The sequence below is a fragment of the Sardina pilchardus genome, chromosome 1, assembly GCF_963854185.1.
Source record: "Sardina pilchardus chromosome 1, fSarPil1.1, whole genome shotgun sequence".
NCBI lineage: Eukaryota > Metazoa > Chordata > Actinopteri > Clupeiformes > Clupeidae > Sardina > Sardina pilchardus.
In genome coordinates, this window is record NC_084994.1 from 16,444,725 (window position 1) to 16,468,749 (window position 24,025).

Below are 24,025 nucleotides of genomic sequence, written 5' to 3' on the forward strand. Positions count from 1 at the left end.
ATGATGTAATAAATGACTAACCAATGAACCTAGATGGTCGTGTGATTATTTTGTACATCAAGAAACCAAGTGCTGTTTGCAATTCAGGGAGATACAACTTCTTACTGTGACAAAAAAGTTAACACTGCAGATTACTGTTCCCTTTCCCCTTCAGCATGCACATTGTTTGCATGTCACACCTATCATGTCTTACATCGCGCGTCACTCTGAATGATGATGTCAGTGCTATGCTGCTAAACAGGTTTTGATCCCCTTTAATGGAACGTTTACCAGTCACACTGCAGACACAAGTACTCTTTTCTGGTTTCTGTGACGGTCTACTCGCACATCTATGCAATGCATGATTACTATAATGAAGGTAAGACATATTGTATATAAATATGATAGGAATGGCATCTACAGTAGGTTGTATTAGAAAAACAACTTTTTTGCATGGTAATAACAACGTGGTCAAAACAGTGCCAAACATGTGGTCAAAATCATTTTCGATCATAGCCTGACGCTATCGTGTAGTTCATATTCACATCCCATGTGCTATTTTGTCATATTTTTTTGTGATATAAAATCTAGTACAAGTTTGAAGAAACACACTTCTGGTTCTGAGTCTGGTAAAGCATTTATGAATGTAGCCGTTATATCTTGTGAGGCGACAAGAAAAGTGAATCACAGGTTTAGGTGTTCTGTGGGAAGTTTCATTGTGCACAAGTATCAAATGCAACCAGAAAAGCAATTCCAAGGAATTACACAAATGCAATGAATTATAGAGAATATATGGTATGGTTATGCTTTCTTTTAGCCACAAGGGTTGCATGACACTGAAGCCAAACACAGACAAGGAAGGATATTACTGTATGCATTAAGACTTGACAGCAAGATCCAGGCATGTGCCAGTGTGTTGTGATATATCAGTGAGTGTTATCTACCTGATCTGTCATCACACAGGTCTTGCTGTGCAACAGGTTTAAGTGTTCACTGGAGAGTTTTGTTTGCGGTTCATGTCTCATGTGGGACTGGGAGTAACGGCGATCATCTTCGACACAAAGAACTACAGTACATGAGTCCATCTGAGTGAGACTGAAGAGATGGCTGCAGGGGAATCCTCTACTTGTGAGTCCCTCAATTTAGCATGGTACTGTGTGTGTGTGTGTGTGTGTGTGTGTGTGTGTGTGTGTGTTTGTGTGTGTGTGTGTGTGTGTATGATTGTTAACTTGTCTTTAGATTTTATTTTCATGAAATGGCCACACATGTTAACACACACAGATGCACATACATGGACATATATGCACATGCACAGGCACAAACACACACACACACACACTCAAATGTTTATTTTCATTATGCATGACTTCTCCTGTGTTGTGTTATTCTCAGATGTGAGGATTGTGCTGCTGGGGAACAGAGAAGCTGGGAAGAGTTCAGCAGGAAACACCATCCTGGGCAGAGAGGAGTTTGACCCTGATGTGAGAACACTGCAGTGTGTGAAGAGACAGGGAGAGGTAGCAGGGAGACAGGTCACTGTGGTGGACACTCCAGGATGGACAGACTACGATCACATATATCTGATAGACTCCTGTAACTTAATCAAACAACAGATTGTGCTCAGTGTGTCTCTGTGTCCTCCTGGACCACACGCAGTTCTCATAGTTATCCATGAGAACACTGTATTCAGTGAAGATGAGAAAATTGCCACATCAAACCACCTCAATCTTCTCGGTCAGGCAGTGTGGAAACACACTCTAGTTCTGTTCATTCAGGAGACTCCTGCAGAAGAGAACGCCTTTGAAGTTAAAGGGAAAATGCTCCAGTGGCTGGTAGAGAAATGTGGAAACAGATATCACGTCCTCAACATCAAGAACAAGGATGGTACGCAAGTCACAGAGCTGCTGGAGAAGATAGAAGAGATGGTGGCAGGAAATAACAGACAGCACTATGAGATGGAGAGACAGAGAGTGGAGGAGCTGAAGGACAGGAGGAGGGAAGAAGAAGAAGAGAGAGAACAAGAGAGAAGGATGAAGAGACAGAGGGAGAGAGAATCCTTCAGGTCATCAAGCGGTGAGTGAAATTACTATATCAGCAAAAGTAGCTGTATTAAACACATACACTATGATCACTCAGCGTTACACTATGTTTCATTGAAATATGTACATACAAACTCATTTTTATTATAATCCAAACAAAATCTGATTCTCTGTCACCCATTTCCCTGCACAGAAATCCAGTTTCAACCAGACATCGGCATTGTCCTGCTGGGATGTAAAGGGGCTGGAAAGAGCTCATTAGGAAACACTCTCCTGGGCAGAGAGGAGTTCCAGCCTGGACAGAGATCTGCTGTTTGTGTGAAGCGACAGGGAGAAGTAGCAGGCAGACAGGTCACTGTGGTGGAGGCTCCGGGATGGTGGAACTTCTACCCTGTAATGTCCAGCTCTGAAATGACCAGAAATGAGATTGCGCTCTCTCAGGGTTTGTGTGGTGAAGGTCCACACTGTTTCTTTGTGGTGTTGCGAGCAGACGCCTCTTTTACAAAAGCACACAGGGTATCAGCTGAGCAGCATGTTAATCTTCTCAGTGAGAGAGTGTGGAGCCACACTATGGTGCTGTTCACCCATGGAGACTGGCTAGGAGACACAACCATTGAACAGCACATTGAGAGTGAAGGAGAAGACCTGAAATGGCTTCTTGAGAAATGTAAAAACCGATATCATGTCCTCAACAATCACAAGAACGATGATGCAGATCAGGTCAAGGAGCTTCTGGAGAAAATAGAAGAAACTACTGCTGGACTGCTTCAGATGGACAGGGATATAGTAGAGAAAGTCTCACGCTGGAGGACGGCTGTGGATTTGAGAGCTGAAGAGAGAGTGAAGAGACAGAAAGAGCGTATCGGACCTTTCTCTGGTAAGTGATTAGTAATGGGTTACACTTTACTTGAAAGTATCTACATAAGAGTGACATGACACTGTCATGAACATCTCATAAACATTATAAAGTTGTGAGTTAAATTCTTGATTGCCTGTTGTGGCCTTGAGGAAGACTCAATTTGCTGTCTCTTAACAGGGATAAAACAGCTACCATCACTGAGGATTGTTCTTTTGGGTACAAAGTACCAGGGAAAGACCTCGGCAGGAAACACCATCTTTGGCAGACACAAGTTTGAGCTGAGAAGAACAGCAGCATGTGTGAAGAGACGGGGAGAAGTAGCAGGCAGACAGGTCAGTGTGGTCGATGTTCCGGGATGGTGGAGAAGTACATTGCTGAAGGACTCCCCAGAGCTGATCAAACAGGAGATTGTGCTCAGTGTGTCTCTGTGTCCTCCAGGACCACATGCTATCCTTCTGGTCATATGTGTGGACATTTCCTTCACTGAAAAAGACAGGACCATTGTTCAGGAACACTTGGAGCTTCTCGGTGAGAGAGTGTGGAGTCACACCATGGTACTGTTCACCTTTGGAAACTGGCTGGGAGACACAACCATTGAACAGTACATTGAGAGTGAAGGAGAGAGCCTGCAATGGATCATTGAGAAATGTGGGAACAGATATCACATTTTTGACAATGATAAACTGGATGACAGCATTCAGCGTACACAGCTGCTTGAGAAGATTGAAGAGATGGTGGCAGGAAATGGCGGATGTCCCTTTGAGGTTGACAAAACTATTCTACAGGAAGTGGAGAAGAAGAGGAGTCACCTTGATACAAGAGTGGATCACAGAGAGACACAATCTTTCAAACAGGAGGCTACATTTAAATTTGTAATGGGTAAAGTATTGCATACGTTATGGTTTCATGTCTACATTGTGTTTGCTTTTAAGCTAGATATTTGTGAAGTATATACATCCATGCACACATATTATGCATTACATTAAAACAAGCACATACTGTACACATTGTACATACGGTATCCTCCAGAATTATTGCCACCCTTGGTAAAAGTTGACTAAAAATAGGTATAAAAAATAATCTTTAGGTGATTTATTGTACTCCCAAAATGAAAACAATGAGGACAAATACACCATGCAAGGGAAGCAAATTTATTCGGAGAAAAAGGAAAATCTCATAAATAAATATTTTTTTTTATTTCTCACATTGGCATTCTGGAGGGTACTGTATGTACAATTTGTACGTGCTTGTTTTAATGTAATGCATAATATGTGCACCAATAATTCTGGAGGGTACTGTAGTGGTTGCTTATAATGGTTGCTTTTACAGGTGAAATTCAGCCTCTCTCGGAGATCAGCATCGTGCACCTGCATTATGCTGAAAAATCAGCACAACTCACACAGCTCAACAGAGAAGACTTCCTATCAGGTGTAACGCTTCAGTGTGAGACCAAACAGTGGAACAGGGAAGGTCGAGAGGTCGCTACAGTTGATGTTGAGTTGTTGCCGAGTACAAACACTCTAGAACAAACTAAAGGAGAGTTTGTATCTAGCCTGTCAAACCCACACGCCTTTGTGCTGGATGTCTCCATTGATTTTAACTTTACAGAGAAAAGAAAAATGGAATTCAAGACTCACTTTGAGCTGTTGGGGAACAGAGTCTGGGATCGAGCCATAGTGGGGTTTCAGTCCTCTCGTAACCTGTTGGACGACTGGAGCATTGAGAAGCACATTGAGAGTGAAGGAGAGGCCCTGCAGTGGCTGGTTGAGAAATGTGGGAACAGGTATATTCTCTGGACAGGTGAGGAGAGCTGGTCTCATCTGCTGAAGAAGATTGATGAGTTAGTGGCTCTCAATGGAGGAGGCCATTTCCAGTATGATGAAGAAAAGACAAATGAGACCAAAGCAGCAGACTGGAAGATGGAGGTGCAGCAGCTGGAGGAACTGAAGGAGGAGAATGAGCTGGCAAACAGCATAGAGATTCCCCCTAATAGTAAGTTTCAAAGCAAACACAGTCCCTCTAATTCCGTCCATGTGAGAACATGTAGCAGGTCTGACATTCCTTCAGTTAGAAGTAATCTGCTAAAAAATAAAGGTCGTGTTCTGACAAGTGTCAATCCACAACAACTACAAATATCATTAGATTTTTCTGCTCAGTAATGTTACAAATAGTACAGTATGCATAGAAATATAAATGTTTTTGGATATTCACCGAATTGTTTAGGGTAAATGCAGTGTCATATTTATCTTCAAATTAGACAGTATTGCTGCTTAACGGTACTGAAGATAGAGATGAATTACACAGATATCGAGAAGTTTCTAAGTCTGCATGCTTTTTATTTTCAGTGGGTGGAGATAAAAGGTCTGAAATAACCTCAGTAACATCAGCCTACCACACACACATCTCGGACACAGCATCTGAAGTCTCCTCAGAACGAGACTCTGTGATGTCAGCAGCTACCAGCTCTGGGATTGGTTCACTAACAACGTCTGGAAGACAGGAAGGATGGAGGGATCATAAGAGACCAGCGGTGGAGGAGGACGCCAGCAGCTCAGAACAGAGGGAGAGTCCAGAAGAGACCAACACGGGGGAACTGGCCTCATGACACTTAGAACTTAGAACTTAGAACTTAGAACTTAGAACAGAGCGATCAGGAGGATCAGCAGCTCAGAAGAGGGGGAGAGTCCAGAAGACGAAGGGAGGAGGGAAGCTACTGAAAATATTAGATCTCACTCACACACACACACACACACACACACACACACACACACACACACACACACACACACACACACACACACACACACACACACACACACACCACCCCCTCTATCTGAATGAAAATGCAACAATGAAACAATGTACCAATATTTTCATCCCATAGTCCTGATATTTTATGATAAAATGTTTTTGAAGAGAGAAAAGACATATTTTTCTTTCCATTTGTACCTGTTGATTTATTGTTATTACCGATTAAAGCTTCAACTACATGTAGCTCTTGGATTAGATTTATTTGTGCCTCATAGAGGTATGCTCAACAATATTTGGTCAAATGACAAATAAACATATATTATGTAATCTAGGTCTGTAATCTTATGTGTGTAATCTATATGATCTATCTTTAAAACAATCAGTTAATGCTTTAATAGGCTGTTTCATGATTTTATGACTTTTCATTTCTTCGCTGCATTCTACTTTATTTAACAACCATCAAAAAAAGTAAAAAAAAACAAAAAAACTGTGGGCTTGTGAGCCTTTCAAAAGACTGGGGTCCAAAGTTGTTCTCTTTGAAGGAGAGGTCTGTATGTAGCTTTATGTGTGCCTGTGTCTGTGGAGGCCTTTGTGTTCACTCTCAGGTTGAGTTGAGTGGGTTCTGCTTGTGCTGTTCCCAAGGGGCGGTGGCTGCAGTGGGTTACCGCTCTCTCTTCACTTCTGTTCTGTGTTGGCCTGAAACTAACTGTATGGCCATCACCTCCTGGGATTTAAATCAAACACTGCAGTAAGTGGTTAGTGTAACACGTCCCAAAAGCTTCTGGGCAGGGACTAAAATCCAGTAAAGATCTTTTATAACGGCGTAGCATCTGAGATGTACTGTAGCTTGTAGCTTGCTGTGCCTGTGTCTGTGGAGGCCTCAGGTTGAGTTGAGTGGGTTCTGCTTGTGCTGTTCCCAAGGGACCGCCCTGTGGGTTTCCGCTCTCTCTGTTCCGTTCTGTTATGTTCTGTTCTGTTCTGTTCTGTTCTGAGTTGAGTGTGCTCTGCTTGTGCTGTTCCCAAGGGGCGGTGGCTGCTGTGGGTTTCCACTCTCTCTGTTCTGTTCTGTTCTGTTCTGTTCTGAGTTGAGTGTGCTCTGCGTGTGCTGTTCCCAAGGGGCGGTGGCTGCTGTGGGTTTCCGCTCTCTCTGTTCCGTTCTGTTCTGTTCTGCCTGAAACCTTTGAGGGGAGCTGGGGGAGTACCAATTCCTCAATGGCATTTTAGATAGCAGGTTTTCTCTCTCTTCTCTTTGTATGTATTTGTGTGTGTGTGTGTGGATGTGTGTGTGTGTGTTCATGCATGTTGCACCTTGGCCTGTATACAAGGCTGTGTGTGTGTGTTCATGCATGTTGCATCCTGGCCTTTAAACAAGGCTGTGTGTGTGTGTGTGTGTGTGTGTGTGTGTGTGTGTGTGTGTGTGTGTGTGTGTGTGTGTGTGTGTGTGTGTGTGTGTGTGTCCATGCATGTTACACCCTGGCCTGTAAACAAGGCTGTGTGTGTGTCAGGCTTGTGCAAAATTCTGAATTTCAGAATTTAATTCAATTCAGTGAATGAATTTGAATTTGAATTTGAATTGGCTCCACCCCACAGGAAGTTGAATTGAATTTGAATTGGAATTACAGGAAGTGGAATTAAATTCATTGCAATTCAGAGAAATTCGTTCGAACCAAATATCAGTGTGAATGTGATGGTTTTAACCCCTTCAGACCCGCATTTTTTCTGTTGAGCAAAAAAAAGTATATTCAGCTAATTCTTACTCCTATCCAATGAAGAAATAAACGTGAAAAAAATATTTTTTTAATGTCCATTACAGTGGACATCTCGTCTAAACGGGTGTAAAATGACATGAGATCTTAGGGGAAATACACTATGTTTTTAACATGGTAGTCTTGAAACAAATAATCCCACATTTAGAACTGAATGTTTTCATGTGTCTTAAAGAGGAATTATGCAGGATTGGCGATTTCATCTCTGGTTTCGGTTTCCTTTTTCGTTTTTGCTCGTTTTATGCTTGCATATTTCTCTGCAGAGCCTCCCCGACAGCTTTAGCGTGTATATTTATACATATATAGGCTATATATAAATATATAAATTGCAAGCGTGGTTCTTCTTGTTCCTTACGCGTCTCAGACTTCCAGATGTAAACAGCAGACGATCGTCTCCTGAACAAGTTGCAAGGTTGCAATAGCGGATAGGGACACTGGGGGCGGGAGGAAATATTGCTGTTTTCAATAAAACTGGTCAGTCAAGCAAAACAACGATTTCTAAGCGATTTTATGACTATGAAAAAGTTGCATAGGGTCTCTTTAATGTTTTATGTCTGAGAGCAGGTCAAAACATGCACATTAAGTCAAAAAAATTATGATTGTGTTTAAACTCTTATGCATATGCCCCATTTTTTGCCCAGCATTGCACATCATCTACTTAGGAAGGCATTGCTCCTACATACTTTGGCCTATCAAATGACCTCTTTGGACGTCCGAGACCCTGTAGTTTCTTAGGAAACAATCAGGATAGCTGTGTGATCAAGTATGTGTGTGTGTGTGTGTGTGTGTGTGTGTGTGTGTGTGTGTGTGTGTGTGTGTGTGTGTGTGTGTGTGGTGTGTGTCTACATGTGTGCATTTATCTTTATATTTGTGTGTGTATGCGCGTGTGTGTGTGTGTGTGTGTGTGTGTGTGGTGTACAGTCGCTACATGTACACTACATGGTCCCCCATGAACCAAATTGCACCAAACTTGGCATACATTCAGAGGGAGTCATAATGATCCTACACTTTATGCAGTTTGGAACCTGTCAACCAAAGATACCTGCGATTACAATGCCCCATTTTTGCTTTCTCAACTTTGACTAGGTGGCACTATACATGAAATAAGTTGTTATGGGATGGGTTGACATGGCCCCTAGGCCCTGCGGTTCTCGAGATATTCACAGAAAACTGTGTCAGACCATCTACAGGCCAGTTGGTGTACAGTCACTAAATGTACACATAAATTCATTTATTATATGGTCCCCCCATGAACGGAGTTCCATGAACCTTGGCATGCATTCAGATTCAACATCTCAATTTTGCTTTATCATTTTTAACTAGGTTGGTGAGAGTTGGCTCACCAAAATTAATGAGCACAGATTACTTTTTTTTTATCATTTTGCATATTGCTGTTAATACAGAACTCAAAAGTACAAACCAGCACTGGCCCTCATTGTTTAGCACAGAGTCTACCCCAAACAAAATGTCTGAAATGTTTGGACAACCATTTTTGAAGACTTGGATAAAGTAAAGCATTCTAGGAAATGAAGTGCTGTCCAATATTTTTTTTCACAGTTTCAAAGTTATTACAATTTTAATGATCAGTTTTATGCAGCACATATCGTATTTGTAATGCCATTGTGTGGTACAAATTACTACAAATTTGTACTATTTTCTGTACAAAAAAGTGTTGTGTACATAAAGTATGTCCATAAAATAATATCTGTATGAAATACATGTTGCGATCATATATACATCCTGTGAAGAATCATTATTAAGTACAATTTAAATGTCATGAATTTCTCTGAATTTAATGGAATTCCAATTCAACTTCCTGCAATTCGAATTTGAATTGCAATTCCACTTCCTGTTTGCAACCTCAATTCAAATTCAAACTCAAATTCAAGAATTGAATGGGAATTGTGGGGTCATTCTCAATTCAATTCAGAATTTTGTACAACCCTGGTGTGTGTGTGAGAGAGAGAGAGAGAGAGAGAGAGAGAGAGAGAGAGAGAGAGAGAGAGAGAGAGAAGAAGTAAGTGGAAAAACACAGACATCATCATCATTGTAACCCACATCACAGCATACTGTATGTGCAATCTGAATGAGTTCAGCCAGTGGTTTAAGGCTGCCTGACAGGACTAGGGAGATGTTAAACCTACACGTGTGTTGACACGAGGGCTATGGGGGGAACATGTCAGACTATTCTGATCAAGATAACCCTGATTCTACTGGGCAACAGCTGCTGATTGGCTAAATAATAAATAAACGGGATGTAGCCTCACACCCCCTGCCAGGTAAGATGGTTTTGGAAAGAAATGCAAGTGCATGCATTTAACAAGACTGAATTGTTAGATAAATAAAAAAAACGTGTCAGTGTATTAATTTAGCTATTGGCTTTGATGTTTAGTTTGTGCAATATTTTAGTTTTTTATTGCAAAATCAATTTAGAGGACCTAACTTTCTCTCTCTCTCTCTCTCTCTCTCTCTCTCTCTCTCTCTCTCTCTCTCTCTCTCTCTCTCTCTCTCTCTCTCTCTCTCTCTCTCTCTCTCCCCCTGCCTCTCTTTTCTGGGTGATTGGTTCCTCTTTCTAACAATGTATAAACAGGACCCACATGAACCTACAGTATGAGAGCACGAGGAGTTCAAAACAACTTAAGAAAATAAGAAGTTAGGTTTAACACGTGCCATATGATTTGTGTAGAATGAAAAACAGGTAAGTCCTTTTTATCTGAGTGTGTGATATGGTTTTAATAATTTTGCTTAACCATTACTGATGCTTGATTGTCTATTTTTTTTTTTTTTTTTTAATAAAATTGCACCAGGGAAACTTGAGTCTAGAATATGCATTTACAGGGTTTTCTTTTAAAATTTATTTTACCATTGCAAAGGTAAGAATACTACAGTTAACCTGCAGAGACCCTCCGGATGGATCGGTTATTATTAAGTTGTGAATGCAACTAGGGCAGTTAAAATAACTGATTAATTTAGATTAATTTATTTGAGATAAAATAACTGATTAAAAACACAGATTAATCGATGACCTTTGACCCGGAGCCATTCTAGTCAGTAACCATTAGATCGTAAAATGGGGAGATGAGAATGTGCTGCCTGGATCAGTGATTGGAACATTTAATTAAAAAAAAAAACGGCCGGACGGTGTTAAACAGAAAGTGTAGATTAAAACAAAGTCCTCTGCAATGTCTGCAGCACAGAATTTGCATATCACCGGAGTTCGTCAACTCTTAAGTTCCACATTACTGCAAAGAAATAGTGTTGACATTGTGATTTTGCGATTACATTTTATATGCGATTAATTTAGATTAATTAATCACAGAGTATGTAATTAATTAGATAAAAAAATGTAATCGATTGACAGCCCTAAATGCAACACATAATTAAAAATGAATAGACTCATCACAAACTCATTTTGTGTCATTAGTCTTAAAAGTGAAGTCAGTGATTTTTATGCGATTTCAAGCCATTTTTTTTTATTTGTTTTATCACATTCAGCAATCATACCCTCTGAACCACCAGCTGCCCATTTCCATGAGTATTATATATATAAAAAAAGTGGTCGGCAGCCCAGGCTACGAAAACTGAAAAACAAACAAAGAGGGAGAAGCCTGTCCCCCCAAACAAAACAAAACATTGCATGGAATTTCTCTGGGTATATTGAAGGGAGGGGAGAACTACCTCTCTCCAATCAGATGTGTCTAATCGTTTGACCGGACCTACTGTAACTGTTGTATAAAATGTAACATATAATGTTCTTTACAGAACAATAATAATTTACAGAGTCTATACATCTTCTGTTGGCTGTCTTTGCTCTGGTGTTGTCGGTGAGTCTGGTGGATGAGGTGATGTGCTACTCTGACGCTGATGTCACCACAAACTGCTCATCCACTGGCTACCCATCTCCTCCTTGTTCTGCCCCTGCTAACACAGTGACTCTGGATCTCTCCCACAACCACATGGAGAGAGTACCGGCAGGCTGGCATAAAACACTGACCTGCGGCATACAGTATAGACAATGTGGCTAATACACAGGAAATGACTGTAAAGGTGTTGGTGTAGGAGGAGGAGGCTTCTACACAATATACGTGGCAAGGCCTGTGGTCACCACTAGGTGGTGCTTGGTTGTACTGTTTATGACCCAATCATTTCTGTTCAAAGAAAAAAGCTTTGATTTACAGTATTTCACAGTCAGCCACGGCACGCACAGCAGTGTCAAAGCAACACAAAAAGCAGTGTCTTTTGCATGTGCAATGTGTAGAGGCCTAGAGAGCGCAGAATGTGTTGGTTTCAGATTGAGTGGCATGAGTAATAGGGCTCGGGATTGTGACGTGAAAACTTCATGGGCAGCCATATTGGCAGCTTCACTCCTTAGTTTACTATGGCTTACTGTGGACTTACTCCCGCCTATTAGTGTGTTCCTGTTACTTAGTTTTTGCCTTCTCGGTCGTATGTTGCTGTGTAGTGTCGTGTAACAGCACAACCAACGATCGCAAGAGGACAACAATCGCTAATACTACACATTTTCTGCATTTTGCCTTCTGCATCTAAATTAATGGATTATTGCGTTCGGTGAGCTACCAACATGGCGGAAATATTCCTAGAATGCAACGCGTGTGCCCGAGCCCTATAGTTGCCTTTGTGTCCAGCATTTTATTCTCAGAGGAAGGAAGAATGAGCAGCTGCAGCTGTGTGTGTGTGTGTGTGTGTGTGTGTGTGTGTGTGTGTGAGAGAGAGAGAGAGAGAGAGAGAGTGAGTGTGTGTGTGTGAGTGTGTGTGGGCATGGGCGTGTATTTGAGAGAGACAGAAAAGATCTGTTGGCATAAATCCCCCGAAATACTGTAACTCAATGACTCCAATTCTACTTGACAACAGAAGGTGATTGGTCACATGACATTACAAGGGAATGAGATTGGCTGAGCGAATACTGATTTTAAGTCAGCAGTAGGAACATGTTCTTGAAAGTTTTGCATGCCTGTGTAAGGCCAACTCTTTGCATTCCTATAGCAGCTAGCAGATAAGGCCGAATGCCTTATGTTGTGAATTCACAACTGTGTGAGCTTTAGATTGCTCACTATCGTCTTAGCTGGCTATGGCCAGGCACCCCACTAAGTAGTCTCCTCTCCTTCCCCCATACAGTGGAGACTTGATGGGCACCTATGACATCAAATGTATGTTGTGAATATAACACAAAGGTGTTGCTGGATAAAGTGACTCTTGGAGATAGCTCTCTTTTGGCCCCTCTCTCTCTCTTTCTCTGGCGTTCTGCTCTCTCTCTTTCTAGTAGCCATTAGAAACATAATTCCAACAGACCATTCTTATCTTGTCAGCTAGGAGACCTTGGTCTTTGGGGAGTGAACCAACCTGTTAGGCTGCCAAAACATGGCTGAATCGTGACCTTGTTTTTGTCTTTGAATATCATGCAGGAGGGAACAATCACTAGACTGTGCAGACTACCTATCAAACCACTTAACACTCCACAGTGACTGAACCGACATCCTCCTCTGTAAGTACAGCTACATGCATGAAAACATAATATATTTACTTACCGTTATGTTCGCAATTTGTTACAAGCTGAAATTTGAACATTTCATATTTGTCCTTTAATACTTCTCCGGGTAAGATGTTTGCCGCTAAACTTTGTGTTTTGTAGAAGTCAACGTGACAGCGTTCTGATTCATTTGGTTTCTCAGCAATATCCATATCAAACAACTTACATACTGTACATCAGTGATGCGCGGGCTGATCCAAATCGAGCGGGCGACCGCGGTCACCCGCGGTCACCCGCGGTTATGGGTCAAGAAAAAATATTTTTAATGATATGCGGGTCATGTTTGGTCGGGTCGGTAAAAAAAATATGTCATTTGTCATTTAATAACATTTAACATAATTGTCTTTAGAAGAGAAAGACATAGGTTGCAGCATTCCCACTGAAACGCGATTCTATCCCCCACATTTTGTCACGAACATGTAGAAATGCACTTGTTGTTTCTGCGTAGACAGACCCTCGGCTACACTTGACATGCAGTTGTGTTCTGTTCTCAGAGCATGCTTTCTCTGTCTATGATCTGCAGCTTTTTTCTCGAACTGGCCAGCAGAAAGTGGCAGAATCGTCTACTGAGCAGCGAAGTTGCCGATGCAATGCGTGCTTCTCAAGTCTGATAATTTGCAGCAAGATCGAATGGTATGGAAAGAAAAATAAACTAAAAGTTTCCCAAATCAGGAAATACTTCTTAATTTAATGTCATCAAGGCATATAGCCTACAATTGGTATGAGCATACAATGTGCGTCCTTGCGCAACTTATAGGCCTAGTGGCTCGTTGGAAAGCCCCACGTCTGCTCTTCCCCACGTCGTGCAATAAAGGTTTCATCTCGCTGAAATTTATAATCGCGGAGCAATGGACTTTTGGTCCATTGATGAAGACGTTAATAAAGAGTTTCTTAATAATATTCTATGCCTGCATTTCATGCTTGGGAGAGCTTCAAGGCATTCATGTGAGGAACGGCTGAAACAGAATTTGTATAGGAAAATCCTAGGCTAATTATGTTCAATGTTGAGTCAAATAGCCACATTTTTGGATGAATGCTGACACGGAACAAAAAAAAGGTAGACTAAATGCATGTTTCCCAAATTCTGAGCAATTATAGGCTATATATAATTAGGCAATATATATTATTGTTTTACATGCATATGAGATAGGCGTAGCTCAATGACGCTACGACTAAGTTAGACTACTTTTTACAATAAGCGGGTCGGGAAGCGGGTCGGGTCCTGTATTTCAATAATTATTTTTTGCGGTCCGAGTTGCGGTCGGGTTAGTTGTAGACGGCGGGGCGGGGCGGGTCGTTCAGACACGTACCCGCGCATCACTGCTGTACATGACATACTTGCAGAATAAACAGGGATAGGAGAAAGTGAAGCCACTCTGTCTTATGTTATGCTAACATCAGTCATGTTAAGATGTTCTGGTTGACTGTTTCAGATTAAACAACAGATTCAGTCTCCCTCTTACCCTATCATACTCATGTTTAATTGAAGGTAATTTAATTTCACTCATAGAGTGGCCAAACATTAGGCATGTCTCGCTTTACAGAGTGTGAAACATTCAAAGAGAGCCCATGAGTAACATATGATGAGGAAATTTGAAATTTGAGGAATACTTAGAATAGAATAGAATAGAATATATACTTTTTTTATCCCGTGAGGGAAATTCAGTTCTCTGCATTTAACCCAATTTAACCGAATTAGTGAACACACAGCACACAGTGAACACACAGTGAGGTGAATCACACAACCCAGAGCAGTGAGCTGCCTGCACAACCAGCGGAGCTCGGGGAGCAGTGAGGGGTTAGGTGCCTTGCTCAAGGGCACTTCTGCCGTGGTGGACTGGTCGGGGATCGAACCGGCAACCCTCCGTTTACAAGCCCGATGCGCTAACCAGTACACCACGGCTGCCCCAACTTGAGAAATGAGAGGATGTGAGACTTTTTTTTAAATCTCCCTTCTCATATTCTCATATTTAATATCAACAAACATATACAGTATGTATGTATTATCACCGTATTATATGACAAGGTCTATTGGCCCTAAAGCAACCTGTGGTTAAGTGCATTGCTCTCCATTTTGAAAACCCTTCAGGGGAACTTTTAATATTCATACTGAATGTTTTTATTCTCTTCTCTTCTGGGTTACTTGTTTCTTTTTCAGATGAAATAATATTCCAGAGTTCAGATGCCAGATGTTAGGAACTTCATATGATTTTGAGAAGAGTGAACAAAAGGTAAAGATATCACTGTGATGACATAAACAGCTCAGCAATTCATTTGTTGTCATTGCATTTATAACATGAATTATACATGATTTAATATGTATAATATACATCAAATTAATGTAAATATCATATTATGTAGAAATTGAGTGGGCCACATGTTTTTTACAGAATGATGTAATATTTTTTTTCCCTGGCTCTGGTGTTATCGTAGTAAAATGTGACTGTACAACCAGTATGTTTTAGTTACAGTATGTATCAAGGACATATTTACCATAAATATATATAATGTAACATATAATGTTCTTTACAGAATAATGGGGTCTTTACGTCTTCTGGTGGCTGCCTTTGCTCTGGTATTGTCTGTGAGTCTAGTGGATGAAGTGATGTGCTTCCCTGACACTGATGTCACCACAAACTGCTCATCTACCGGCTACCCATCTGTTCCTTGTTCTGCCCCTGCTAACACAGTGACTCTGGACCTCTCCCACAACTACATGGAGAGAGTACCAGCAGGCTGCTTCCCCAGTCTGCAGAAACTAAAGCGGCTCCTTCTTCAGTCCAATCGCATCAGCGCTGTGGACCCAAATGCCTTTCAGCACAACCCAGTGCTGGAGTATCTGGACATCTCACACAACCTCCTACCACAGATCTCTGCTTTGCCCTTCACAAGTCTTCCTGCTCTCACATACCTAGACATCTCCAATAACGCCTACAAGGACATCATTGTGGACGACTCCTTTGACCCACGGGGGAACCTGCGGAGCGTGAAGCTTGGTAGCTCTCATGGTATAACCATCAGGAAGGACAACATTACAGTTTTTGCCCGTTGCTTGAACACTATAGACCCATGCTTAGACTAAAGTAACACAACTTGAAGTTTTGTTGCCATATCTCAAACACATGTACCTATACCTTAAACAAAAGTGCTGCTTTGCACTCTAGTTGCAATTCTGTAACACACTTACTCCTTTATGCAACACACTTGGTCCTGCATACTACTCTCTATGTCATACATAGACACTTCGTTCAAAAATGAAATCTCAGAGTACCATTTGTTAAACACATGTATCCAAAATACTAAACACATCGGGTAATTGCGACCACTCAAATACACACCTGAACGCACTTACTTGCAAAACTGAACACCAATCAGCCATCTACAAAAAGCCCATTCGTTTAGCCATTGGAAATGGTGATGTGAACGGTATATTTCCCAGTGTTGTGTCATTGTTTCCTTGTGTGTAGAGTTTTGGCACAATGAGTGAAGTTTTTCTAAATGTATTCAAGCAAATATGTTTTATATAAAGTAGACTAGTGTATTCCTCCTGATTTGCAAGTGTATGCATATGATGCATGTGTGTTTCATTTTGTCACCAGAGTTACATTTTGACAAAGGATTGTTGGGTTTTGATTGCAGAGTTTAGGTACTGATAGAAGAGTTTCAATTTGGCATACATGTGAAAGGTTTATTTCCTAGTGTTGTGTTATGTTCACTAGTGTGTAGAGTTTTGGTATGGTGAGCGAAGTTTTGCAAAATGTGTTCAAGCAACGGGCAAAAACTGTAAGAGGGCCCAACAACTTGGACTGAAAGAGATACACCTGGTTGGTAAAATCAATGAGTATGAACCAGGATCTCTGTTGGCTCTGAAGCATATGGACATGTTAACAGTGGATACAGAATACTCGCAGGATTTGGCCAAACATCTTTTAATGCTCATTGACATTTGTAACAAAACAAAAGCTTTGACGGTAATGAAAATTGATCTACTGAAAAATAACATTGTTTTTCCGGTTCATGATCTTCTGCAAACAGCGAGTCTTTCCAGACTTATAGCCAAAGATGTAAAGGTCAATGGAATACTCTGTCAGTTCCTATCGTATTTCATGAAATCAAGCCTAGAGGAGGTGGACATCCAAAACATCCATGGAGAAGGTCAATGCAATATGGCCTTTGGATCATTTGACCGCTGTCGTGTGAGAACGTTTTCCTTAAATGGCATTGACAATATGGACTTCCTGCGTTTCCATCCACAACCAACCATACCTAAATTCATGGCATGCCTGACCGACATTTCTGCCATAAACATAACCACAAGGTATTTCCCCTGTGAGTTATCAGTCGCCTTGGTCAACCTGAAGACTCTTAATGTTTCTATAAATGAGTTGACTGAGCGCCGTCTACTCGGAGACTGCAAGGAACCATTCCCTAAACTGCAGTCTCTGGCAATTGATCATAACATGTTTGAGCACCTTGGGATCCTCGGCAACAAAACTGCCCACATGAAGGATTTGGTGAACTTTACAGCGAGCTACAACAGCATTCACTTGGAGCCACAGGTAATCTTTATCAACTGGACCAAAAGCCTGATTAGACTGAATCTCAGGGGTAATCAACTAACAGGTGAAGCATTCCTGTTTCTCCCCCAAACTCTGGAGATGCTGGATATCAGCTACAATATCATTCACACCATCCCCAACCTCCAGATGATGAACAACCTCCGAGAGCTCTTCCTCTCTGGCAACAAAATCATGACGCTCCACAATGTGCTTCTCCCCTCCTCAGTGCGTCTTCTGCGTGTGGACAGAAACAACATGAGCATCTTCAGTGAAGCCACCATCAGGTCTCTGAATGTGACACAGCTGGACTTCAGTGGGAACCCGCTGCACTGTGACTGTGACACGCTGCAGTTGGCCCAGTTCTGCAGAGACTCCAGCCAGACCGAGATCCTGGGTTGGCCCTCAAGGTACCGATGCCAGAGCCCTGACAGTCTGAGGAATGAGACTCTACAGCAGCTGTCTCTGCCTTGGCCGTCTTGTCATAAGGGTCTCTGTGCTCTGATAGTGATTTGTTGTATTTGCTTACCAATAGTTTGCTATTTGCTGTTTAAAAAGCTCCACGGTCAAATGCCGCACTTCTCAAGAGGTCTATGGTATGGATCTGTGTCTTAAAGCTAGCCTACCTATCATGCTACAAATGACTAGCGAGCTAACTGGTCAAGATGCTAATTGTTCTTTAGGTGATATCGTCAGCCATTTTGAAAGATTTCCTCTCAATATTGCTCCAAATTGTGTTCCAACCAGGAAGACAGAACTTCATTGAGTTTCATTGTGTGTATATAAAAGCTGGTGGATAACATACTGCACATGTTCTTGTCTGTCCCTCGCATCATGTCAATGAAATTAATGCACCTACTTTGAAGTGCATTTTTACATTTTTGGTCATATATCACATTGTTGTTGTTTGGAACTTACTATTTGTGTTTCTGAATTCCTTTGCAAGTTTATGTGTGTACCCAAATATATACTGTAGGCCAGTACAGGTTCTTGTTTCTTGACAGAGTGTTATGCAGACAGGCATGTAGCTCCCCATATGCTGTTGAGATTATGTTGTTGTCGAAAAAATTCTGTTTTACAATAAATTCTGTCTTACAACAAGTGTTTCATCTGTTTATATATCAATCCAGCCTCACTGTAAAGCAGGTGTTGTTGATACTATGGGTCTTACAAGTTCATTCGACACTGGCATTACTGTTTCAGCCACTGCTAATAAAATATAGCACAATTCTGATGCAATCCAAAGTATTAAAACAATGTGACTTGCGTTGAGTAATCTATTGGAATATGACATGTCACAAAACACGTTGAGTAATCTATTGGAATATGACATGTTACAAAACACATTGAGTAATCTGTTGGAATATGACATGTCACAAAACACATTGAAAGCCATTCAATCTATAATCTGTAGTGGAATACATTTACGTAACTTTAAAATGTCACATACATAACAGTACAAATAGACAATAAGACAATTGGGCTCACACACATTCTCACTCTCAATGACACTCACTCTTTCTTTCTTTTCTCTCTCCCTGTCTCTCACCCTCCCCTCCACTCCCCTCCAGTAAAGTAGCCATCAGGACAGGGAGCTCATGTCTTATTTTTTTTAGCCTTGTAGCCCATGTGGTCACTCATAAAAGTATCCATTTGCACCATCAGTGCTCGAATCTGACCAGGGTTGCCGCTGAGATCTCCGCTGAAGATGTGGTAGCCTCCGACGAAACACTTTGCGAGCTCTTTGCGAACGTCCTCCTCGGTGCGTCTCTCCTCACGCCGGTGCACGCCGCCGCCGCCGCCGAACACGACGACGGTGAATCTCGCCGCGGCTCTGCCCAGACTGCGCCGGACGAAGCGCACGCCCTCGCACGCCCGCTCCCCGGGCTCCGCCACGTAGAGGAACAGGTGCGGCCCCGGCGTCACCCAGTGCACGCACGCGTTCAGTCTCTGGGCCATGTCCAGGGTGTTGAGGATCTCCAGCGTGTCGAGGACGGTGACGTTCCTCTCCCGGAGCGCGAGGCCGTTCTTCGCCCGGCACTGGTGGATGATGGCGATCTCGGGCTTCGGGGGGAAGGCTTTTCTCCCCAGGATGGCGTTGCCAAGGATTCGCTTCGCTGCGCCGTTCTTGCCCAGCAGCATCACCCTCAGCTCTGGCCGAGGTGAAGCCTCGGCACCTGTGGAAAAGAGGACAGTGGTGTCATAATGTGGCTTGCACTCTTAAGACAAATGTGTTGGAAACAACACAACTTGTGTCCAAATGGGGACAACATAGTTTGTGTTGCTTCCAACACGTTGCTTTTGTTATCCGTTACACAATATGTGTTGAAAATAGCACAACTTGCATTGGGTTTTTTAACACATCTCTGTGTCCAGATAGGGACAACACAGTTTGTGTTGTTTCCAGTGGTGTCATTGTGCTGTGTGGAAATAACACAGTGGTGTGTTAATGTATTTGTGTTTGGGGGCAGCCGTGGCCTACTGGTTAGGGCTTCAGGCTTGTAACCAGAGGGTTGCCGGTTCGATCCCCGACCAGTCCATGGCTGAAGTGCCCTTGAGCAAGGCACCTAACCCCTCACTGCTCCCCAAGCGCCGCTGGTTGGGCAGGCAGCTCACTGCTCTGGGTTAGTGTGATTCACCTCACTGTGTGCTTTGTGTGTTCACTAATTCAGTTAAATGCAGAGAACGAATTTCCCGGGATCAAAAAAGGATACTTATGTACGTATATTTATATATTATGACCACTGCAAACATATAATGACCGCTGTCACTGGGTTTATGGGCTTCTGTTTCACATTACAATCGTATTACCTTGTAAATAGTGAGAGCAGACCAGTCCAGTGATCAGCAGGAGGTTTAGCAGTAGAAAGAATAGCGCCACCTTCCTCCAAGTGAGGGTAGGACAATCTCCTGCACAAGTCAAGTTAGCGGTTACCAGTGGAACCGCATACACAATAGCAACTTAAAAAAATAGCTTGATGGATACATGTCTTCAATTTACCTTCTTTTAAGGCTTGACCCATTCTGTAAATATAAGTAAAACAAAGACAAAAAACATGTCTAAATACAAGGAAAGCAAATACATACACACACAAGTAAAGGCTGGCTTAAATTGTACGATTTTGGTCTGTTTTAACAAAATCGGGAGGAAATCATGGGAGTTGTACTGGAATCACAGTGTGCTCCCGTCAACTAAATCGTTTAGTGTAAGGTGCCAATCTTAAGTCCGTTGGAGTCAGTCTTTTTCTAGTTTTGCCGTTACGACAATATCAAATATGTTTGATAATATCGGAAGTCTTTTCAGTCGTGGCTCAAGCAAATGGTGACGTGAACATTAAAAACCAATAGTGTCCTCGCTCCAACACGAAACAGGAAGGGGCAAAATAGGCGACAGCTGTAGCTTATATGAATATTTGTTATTTCATTTCTTATAAATTATTAGTCTAATTATTATACGTGACAGAACAGCTCTATATCTGTTAAAGATGTCACACATGAAACAATGCAGCAGAAACGCGAAACAATGACTTTGATATGAGTAGGCTATCATGTGAGTTCCTGTTGATGATGACGTGTAGCCTAGTGCACGATGGAAATAATTTGAAGGAATCTAGTAGCAGTCTTGTAAATAGTAACCCACAGTCTTTGCAAAATCCTAATCTGAGACTGGCCTGTGACTAGATTGTGACTAGAAACTCAATTAATTGTCTTTAGATGTGAGAGGGTCTGAGACTGTAGTCTTTCAAAAATCAGTTGAAATGCAATTCACAACACACAAAATTGGAATGATATCGCAAATGTAGTGTTTGTGACAGAGTACACATTTCTCAAACATAACATGGATTAAAATGAATAAACATAAAAATAATCTTGTCTCATGACCACAGAGATCTGGCTTACCTTGAGGAGAGCGCGTGTGTACAGTATGTGAGCAGTTCCTTGCCTGGGCTACAAGATGAGGGCTGGGTCTCCTTCCTATCTATTGTTTCCACTGCTGTTCCACTGTGTGTGTGTGTGTGTGTGTGTGTGTGTGTGTGTTAGAGAGAGAGAGAGAGAGAGAGTGTGTGTGTGTGTGTGTGTGTGTGTGTGTGTGTGTGTGCGTGCGCGCATGTCTGAGTCTTTCACTGTGTGTGTGTGTGTGTGTGTGTGTGTGTGTGTGTGTGAGAGAAAGAGAGAGAGAGAGAGAGAGAGTGTGTGTGTGTGTGTGTGTGTGTGTGTGCGCATGTCTGAGTCTTTCTTTCACTGTGTGTGTGTGTGTGTGTGTGTGTGTGTGTGTGTGTGAGAGAGAGAGAGAGAGTGTGTGTGTGTGTGTGTGTGTCTGAGTCTTTATTTCACTGTGTGTGTGTGTGTGTGTGTGTGAGAGAGAGAGAGAGAGAGAGTGTGTGTGTGTGTGTGTGTGTGCGCGCATGTCTGAGTCTTTCTTTCACTGTGTCTGTGTGTGTGTGTGTGTGTGTGTGTGTTGGGCAGAGGAGAGAGGTTGCCCAGGGCGTCATACAGCTTAGGACCGCCACTGGTAGTATAACCACACACAAACACATGCGCGCATGTCTGAGTCTTTCTTTCAATGTGTGTGTGTGTGTGTGTGTCATTAGTGCTTGCTCTGAGGAGGCCATTCTCAAGATGTCAATACCGTTCCTCATGTGCTATCTAGCCGTGACAGGGGATTGTGTTAAAGGATACTATGTCTACTGTCCTGTTCGTCTTGGCATCCTCAAGGCTGAATTCAGACGAGTCATGTTCCAGGGGCCTGCCCACACATCTGAGAAACACACACACACACACACACACACACACACACACACACACACACACACACACACACACACACACACACACACACACACACACACACACACACACATTGTTGCCCACCTCCACTTTAGCCTTCATTACATGTGTAGGCTAATAGACTCAAAAATAGACACCATAGCAGCATTGACGTTGATGTGACGTACATTTTTTTTGTTGAAAATGTATAAATGAAAGATTTTTTTTTTTTTAAATGAGATAGTATCAACTCAAACTCCAAGATAACTACGCAACAAAATGAAGTAATAATGATATATGAATACAAATGAATTAAGAAATGACCTTTATTTATGTTCATATTGTTTTTGTCAAAGGGAGGCGCTACAAGGGGGCTGAACAGCCACATGTGGCTCTGGAGACTGTATGTGCCTAGACCTAAAAAAAACCCAAACAATTAAATGGTAATCAAATATGATTTTATTATAAACAGTAGGTTAGTTTTCAGTTTGTCTAATTGAGCAATCAATCAATCCACAATCGCAAAATATGTAATCATCAAAGCATGCATATACTGTATGTGTGCTGTTAACTCAAAACATGGAGCGGTTTTAAAATGAAGCCACTCCTATTCTGCCCTACAAAGCAAAAAGGCAACTGCCAACTGACAACTAGGCTGTTCAGCCTAAGTAGTTGTAGGTGAATTATTGGACATGTGGAGGTTTTGTTACTTAACATTAACTTATTTTTGTTAAATATCAATCTTCATAACAAGTTGAATGTTAAGAAAATTATAATAAAAAAAATAGACCAAAAACGCAGTTACTGCCTTCTTGCTTTGTAGGGCACTATTGTTAAACACATTATGAACACAATAAAAACACCAAGCCAAATTACATAATATATTTGTATTCTATAGAAGCTATATTAACCTGACAAAAACTAACAAACTTAGGACACAGACCTACTGGATGTGACCCACCTCTAAAGATTTTTTAACAATTTGGTACCCTACAACTCTAAGTCATAGGATACACCTCTGCGAAAGCATGATCTTTGACCATGTAGGTTTTCCTACAGAAGATAGCATGTTATTATTAAGCAAATCACTGTCAAAGCATAGTTCTGAATGCCTTGACCAGTTAGCTCGCTAGTCATTTGTAGCATGTTAGTTGGGCTAAGCTAGCTTTAAGACACAGAGCCATAAGACAGATCTCTGGAGAAGTGTGGTATCTGACCATGGAGCTTTTTAAAAAGCAAATAGCAAATTATTGGTAAACAAATACAGCAAATCACTATCAGAGCACAGAGACCCTTATGACAAGACGGCCAAGGCAGAGACAGCTGCTGTAGAGTCTCATTCCTCAGACTGTCAGGGCTCTGGCATCGGTACCTTGAGGGCCAACCCAGGATCTCGGTCTGGCTGGAGTCTCTGCAGAACTGGGCCAACTGCAGCGTGTCACAGTCACAGTGCAGCGGGTTCCCACTGAAGTCCAGCTGTGCCACATTCAGAGACCTGATGGTGGCTTCTCTGACGATGCTCATGTTGTTTCTGTCCACACGCAGAAGACGCACTGAGGAGGGGAGAAGCACATTGTGGAGCGTCATGATTTTGTTGCCAGAGAGGAAGAGCTCTCGGAGATTGTTCATCCTCCGGAGGTTGGGGATGGTGTGAATGATATTGTAGCTGATATCCAGCATCTCCAGTGTTTGGGGGAGAAACAGGAATGCTTCATTCGTTAGCTGATTACCCCTGAGATTCAGCCTCCTCAGGCTTTTGG

The 24,025-nt window shown here is 42.0% G+C and overlaps 3 protein-coding genes across 3 annotated transcripts in view; 1 reads left to right on the forward strand and 2 right to left on the reverse strand.

The window, feature by feature from the left end:
- Positions 1-252: 252 nt before the first annotated feature.
- LOC134065513 (GTPase IMAP family member 8-like) lies at positions 253-5,835 on the forward strand. The gene is made up of 7 exons (XM_062520556.1): positions 253-358; positions 943-1,107; positions 1,372-2,052; positions 2,212-2,895; positions 3,055-3,756; positions 4,207-4,869; positions 5,223-5,835. The coding sequence occupies exons 2-7, from the start codon at positions 1,083-1,085 to the stop codon at positions 5,480-5,482; spliced, it is 3,015 nt and encodes a 1,004-aa protein (XP_062376540.1). The 5' UTR covers positions 253-358; positions 943-1,082; the 3' UTR covers positions 5,483-5,835.
- A 12,763-nt stretch (positions 5,836-18,598) lies between these two features.
- Positions 18,599-21,509, reverse strand: LOC134065635 (GTPase IMAP family member 8-like). Its single transcript, XM_062520642.1, has 4 exons — positions 21,399-21,509; positions 20,500-20,522; positions 20,310-20,408; positions 18,599-19,675 (listed from the first exon to the last, which is right to left on the reverse strand). The coding sequence occupies exons 2-4, from the start codon at positions 20,519-20,521 to the stop codon at positions 19,095-19,097; spliced, it is 702 nt and encodes a 233-aa protein (XP_062376626.1). The 5' UTR covers position 20,522; positions 21,399-21,509; the 3' UTR covers positions 18,599-19,094.
- A 1,108-nt stretch (positions 21,510-22,617) lies between these two features.
- LOC134083237 (toll-like receptor 2) overlaps positions 22,618-24,025 on the reverse strand; it is a 2,697-nt gene continuing 1,289 nt past the window's right edge. The window contains exon 1 of the mRNA XM_062539459.1: positions 22,618-24,025. This exon is cut by the window's right edge and continues 1,289 nt beyond it. Within this exon, the coding sequence (XP_062395443.1) occupies positions 23,433-24,025 (593 nt within the window). The 3' untranslated portion in view covers positions 22,618-23,432.